General features: G+C 35.5%; 1 protein-coding gene across 1 annotated transcript in view; it reads left to right on the forward strand.

The window, feature by feature from the left end:
* LOC137638803 (mucin-3A-like) overlaps positions 1–5,902 on the forward strand; it is a 13,980-nt gene extending 8,078 nt beyond the window's left edge. The window contains exons 2-4 of the mRNA XM_068371183.1: positions 1–1,626; positions 3,423–3,656; positions 4,969–5,902. The exon at positions 1–1,626 is cut by the window's left edge and continues 153 nt beyond it. Coding sequence (XP_068227284.1) covers positions 1–1,626; positions 3,423–3,656; positions 4,969–5,135 — 2,027 coding nt within the window. The 3' untranslated portion in view covers positions 5,136–5,902. The remainder of the gene's footprint in view (positions 1,627–3,422; positions 3,657–4,968) is intronic.
* The last annotated feature ends 268 nt before the right edge of the window (positions 5,903–6,170 follow it).

A 6,170-nucleotide genomic window follows, 5' to 3' on the forward strand; every position in this document is an offset into this window, starting at 1 on the left:
GCGACTTATCAACAGAAAGAGGCGTCCTCTTTACTGAAAAACCGCACTTTCTAAACCAAACAAACCAAAACCAGACTTTATCGACATCATATGAGGATCCTACTACGATGGTTTCAAATACATATGAAGACAAATCTGTGACTGAAAGCTCCCTCATATCTTCTTTCAGTAAATTAAATCACACATCAATATCAGCTAAACCGTTGTCTTTCAGAATTACTCATATGGCAAACACTTTCAAGACTAGCCAAACGCCATACCTTCAAACTTCTACTCCAAACCTTAAACCGTTCTCTTCAAAGACTGAAGATACTTCTTATAAACCTTCAATGACCACCCAGACATTTACAATAAAACAAACCTTCCCCAAGAAAAGGCATACATCTGTAGTGTATGGAAAAATCAAAATGTTAAATCAAACTCACTCGGTAAATCTTAAGAAGTCACATAAGCTCAATAATAAAGTCATAGATACGCCACCCAAAAACTCCTTACTAACAAACATTATCACACATGAGCATTCACCCAAAAATTACGGAAGTTTAAGCAAATATTCAGCTCTCCCAAGTAATTCAAACCTTTTATTATCCCAGGAGAAAAGCTCTGTCAGGAACAGACCCACTGAAAAACCCATAACACCAAAAATAAAAGAAATTAACAGAAATCACAGTTCTAAAACCTCCACACAAAATAGTATAACTACATCAGGTAAACTGGATTCTTTGACTGCAACATCTATTTTTGACATAATTACAGATTTCACTTCAGCCTTCTTTTTCCAAAAATCTGAAAAACTTTTAAATAAGGCCACAAAATCTAGCTTGGCAAAACAGTTACCAGAGCTTTCAAGTCCTTTAAAGCAACTAAATATTCATTCTGAGCCTTTAAATTTGTCTGAGAAACTAAATATTCCCTTACACAAGAATTTGTATACTTTTGAAGAACTAAGCACTCCTCCTTTAGAGCTTTTTAACCCTTCAGTGCAACTGAATATTCCTCCTTCAGAGCAATTGAATCCTTCAGTGCAATTGAATACTCTTCCTTCAGAGCTTTTAAATCCTTCAGTGCAATTGAATACTCCTCTTTCAGAACTTTTAAATCCATCATTGCAATTGAATACTCCTCCTTCAGAGCTTTTAAATCCTTCAGTGCAATTGAATACTCCTCCTTCAGGGCTTTTAAATCCATCATTGCAATTGAATACTCCTCCTTCAGAGCTTTTAAATCCTTCAGTGCAATTGAATACTCCTCCTTCAGAGCTTTTAAATCCATCATTGCAATTGAATACTCCTCCTTCAGAGCTTTTAAATCCTTCAGTGCAATTGAATACTCCTCCTTCAGAGCTTTTAAATCCATCATTGCAATTGAATACTCCTCCTTCAGAGCTTTTAATTCCTTCAGTGCAATTGAATACTCCTTCGCCGCTTTTAAATAATTCAGAGCCACAAAGTACTGCTTCAGCAGGGTCTTTAAATTCTTCAGAGCAACTGATCATTCCTTCATATGCCACCATCACGAAAGCAGAGCCAATCGACCTCAGATCTCTGGAAAAGGAACTGAACAGCGTGCTTGCTTCTAGACTGCCACTGGCACTGGATCCTGACCTTCTATATTTGTGGAGGGCGCGTAAGTAAGGTAGTTTTTTCGCTGTTCTAAATAAATCAATAGACTTTTGACACATTACCTACCACTGTTGACAAAAGTAAACAATACTGGCTTCATAAAGGCATATCAAAGATCCTAAAAGTAAGATATTTGGTCCAACTACTAACGAAATTGTAAAATAAAAAATATGAAAAGATGTCAGAGAATTAATCGTGCATGATGATGCAGATGATGCTACTCTCTTGGCATCAATTCCATCCCCTGAATGTAGATCTAGGGTTGGTGAATCCCTTAATAGAGATTTAGCTAGAATTAGTGCATGGTGCAAATTATGGGGTATGAAGTTGAATCCTAACAAAACTCAAAGTATGATTGTAAGTAGGTCAAGGACGGTGGCTCCTCAACATCCAGATCTCAGTATTGATAATGTTTCTTTAAATAAGTATGACTCTTTCAAAATTTTAGGTGTGATTCTCGACAGTAAATTTACTTTTGAGAAACATATAAGGTCTGTGTCTTCTTCAATTGCACAAAAAAATTGGCTTATTGAGAAAGTCTCAAGATTTTCGGTGATCAATCTATTCTGAAGAAGTGTTTTCATTCTTTCATTCTACCTTGTTTTGAGTATTGTTCTCCTGTCTGGTGTTCAGCTGCTGATTCTCATCTTAATTTGTTGGACAGAAACTTACGGTCTATTAAATTTCTTATTCCTGATCTAGATATTAATCTCTGGCACCGTCGTTCAATTAGTTCATTATGCATGTTGCATAAGATTTTTCATAACTCTGACCATCCTTTACAGTCAGATCTCCCTGGACAATTCTATCCTGTTCGTAATACTAGACAGGCAGTTAATTCTAATAGCCAGGCCTTCTCCATCACGAGGCTCAATACTACGCAGTACTCTTGAAGTTTTATTCCAGCTATGACCAAGTTGTAGAATGATCTTCCTAATCGGGTGGTTGAATCAGTAGAACTTCAAAAGTTCAAAGTTGGAGCAAATGCTTTTTTGTTGACCAGGCGGACATGAGTCTTTTTATAGTTTATTTATGACATATTTGTTTTTGATGTTGTTAATAGTTTATATATGACATGTCTGTTTTGACGTTGTTACTTATTTTAGAATGATTTATTGTTAATTTGTTCTCTTCATTTATTTATTTCCTTATTTCCTTTCCTCACTGGGCTATTTTTCCCTGTTGAAGCCCCTGGGCTTATAGCATCTTGCTTTTCCAACTAGGGTTGTAGCTTGGATAGTAATAATTGGTCAAATTGATATTATTTTGTATTCTCAAATCCTCACCACTTTCAAATGTCAAATGAAATCCTCAAACTAACAAGAAATCACTCAGATTAAGATTTTTAAGCGCTACTAATCTAAATACAACCTTGCGTACACAATAGCAACAGATAATTGAAAGAGACCAGGTGACTTCCATAGACGCTGGTGTGTTTTACAACAGAAATGCATTAGATAAATCAGGAAATGACTAATATAATTAGTCCTATATGAAAACATTAAAGAAAATCATGAACATCAACAACTTGTCAAAAATACGTACATGATGACGATTCAATATACCAGCACTATCAAGATTTAAAATACAGTACATTATGTGCATTCTGAAGGTTTGGTAACTCTACACTTACAGACTAAACTCGAGGCAGTTCTGAGGAGTTACATAAGATAAAATCGTAGGCTACTTATATATCAAGTATTTCAAACAAGATTCCCTTTCAAATTGAAAAGTAAATTTTGCAAAAACTATAAGAAACCCATACGCCTTGCAAGTTAACCTCCTCTCTTTTCTTTCCAGCGTACCTACAAAGACTACGGCATTCCAATCATGAAATGGTGGACATCATCCTTCAGTCCGAAGTTCGGACGCCTCCTGAATCCTCGGAATGTCCAAATGACTATCAGAAAGTCGTTCTACTCAACTTGCAGCGAATGCTTGGTCTCCTCCTCCTCACTTTGCCCCAATCTTTGAAGGAAGTTGAAGAGATCATATGGAATCCTGACTTAGAAAATTACCTCTTTAGGCCACAAGGTAAAACATTTTATTTAACGTTTAATTCTTCCCCCCTTCGAAAAAAAGGTCAATGCAAATTTATAACGAACTGAGATATTGCACACAAACACTAATGACTATCGCAGCCCCTGATTTTGAGCATAAATGCTGACCTGACGAACTTAACCTTTAACCCTACACACGCCATTAATCTTAACAAAGAGACTTCATTCACCTCATCATTTTTAAATCCTTAAGACACAAAGCAGAGAGAGAGAGAGAGAGAGAGAGAGAGAGAGAGAGAGAGAGAGAGAGAGAGAGAGAGAGAGAGAGAGAGAGATTGCTTTGACCCATCTGGTTTTGAAGTAACATGATCAAATATGCAGACATTTTTAATCAAACTTTCAACTTTTGAGTTGATTGGAGTTTTAATGATTGATTGGTTATCAAGGATTCTGACGTCATCATGACGCGTGTTACTAAACCATTTACCCAGTTCAGTCAACTATTTGAGTTTTATTAACTAAGCGATAAATGATATAATGAATATAAACGTTAAAGCTTGTTTTTCCTTTTACGTTATAAAATTGACATTAGCCACAGATTCACAGATGTACGCACTGTACATCTGGTAATTTTAATGAGTGCATCGACAAAATCATTTACAGTAATAATTTTACTGAGAGAGAGAGAGAGAGAGAGAGAGAGAGAGAGAGAGAGAGAGAGAGAGATGTCAGCTAAATACATGCAACGTTCAGAAAACCTGATTCACGCACACACCCAAAAACAAAATATATGGCAATTGCACTTTACTTCGCTAAGATATCCCATTCATTTTCCAATGCCTTGTTTCAAAATAGTATTTTTACCCATAAAGGAATGGCGGCTCAAGCACGAAGCCAATAAAGCTCCGTCTTGGCTTTGATTCTGCAATACTTAGCATCCACACTTCGCCATTAATCACAGGTGGCATAAATATAATTAAAACTTAGTAAAATTCCTCAAAGGTGTGCGGTATTCTATAATAAATTTTAGCCTAACGACATAAACCCGCTTTAACATTCGATTACTAAATGTTAATGTTATTTGCAAACATTTGATTGACAGCATTTCCTCAAATTCATTATGTATATACTGTATCCGCATACTTACACTTTATTAAATTCAAGAAACACCAATATATAAGACTGGATAATCAAAAGTAATTTTAAAAGTAGTAAACGAATTCATTCAATTGATGCATGGACCAGTATGCATTCTATTGCGTATGAGAGAGAGAGAGAGAGAGAGAGAGAGAGAGAGAGAGAGAGAGAGAGAGAGAGACTTCTTAATTCATTCAATTTCTTCCCAGGAAAGGCTATACTTGACGTAACTACGTGCAAAGGCAGCTGTTATACAATGGACTCCCAAGGACTTTGCCGGGAAATTTTCTTCTGTAAGGATGGAACATCCCCTGGTTTAGCACCGCGGTTAAGCCCCGAGCAGCTACGCAGATTGCTTGCTGCCAGTAGTGGCTAGATGAGAGGATGACAAGACTACAAGCAACTTCTGACGAAAACCAACATACTCGGTATATCTGGTCTAGTGTCAACATACTCGTAATAAGACACTCCACGTGTTTTAGGTAAAATGTGTATCCCTGAAGATCATAACATTAGGCGTAGGCCTATCTACACTAATGTAGGCTTAACTATAATAATGTATGTTATCCTATTTGTTTGTAAGACGTGATCTTGGCGAAAAATGTACAGTCGTTGCCATAAATCTTCAATTGTATATACTAAAATAAGAACTCGACTCTTAAGGCAAATACTCATCACCGGATAGCAAAAAAATTGGAAAAAAAAAAACCATCAATTACCCAAAGTTCAACATCCCATGAATTGAGCAGGTTTTCACAACGAATCACTGTAATTATTAATATCATTATTATTATCATTATTCATTAATTTAAACAAGTTTCCTACGAAACATTGATAGAATCCCTCATTTTCCAGAGATATAATTTGGCATAATGAAAAAAAATATAAATTTTCTAGTAGTGTCTACAGTATCATGCAAAATAGATATCTTTCATTAAGTCCATATACTAATCTTTCTATCTACGAAAATTTTTCTAATAATTCAAACACTGATGATGAGTTTGAGAATGAAAAATTTCTGATGACAGTACATTACTAAAATATGGCTTCAGTTGCATAGAATATTGTATGTTTGGGCGAGCAAAATACAGTTCATGTACAGTAAATGAAACTATTGATTTTTCATACACAAATTATACAGTATATTGTCTTTCATTTATCACTCAAGCCTTGGTATTAATGTACAACCTACATTCTGATGAACCATCAAAACCTACAGAAAAGTATTTCTGTTCCTCGGTCTGACATTATCAGTCTGATGACAACTTCCTATATTGGTGTGCTACTGTTGTTAACACACATTTGGGTTCTCTTCAAATGTCATCTAAAATGTGTTTATATATTAGAGTTGGTATTGTCATGTAAAGGAAAATATTTCATACTGAATAAGGTGATATGTGTATTTGATCAA

Source organism: Palaemon carinicauda, chromosome 3, assembly GCF_036898095.1.
Source record: "Palaemon carinicauda isolate YSFRI2023 chromosome 3, ASM3689809v2, whole genome shotgun sequence".
Classification (NCBI taxonomy): Eukaryota; Metazoa; Arthropoda; class Malacostraca; order Decapoda; family Palaemonidae; genus Palaemon; species Palaemon carinicauda.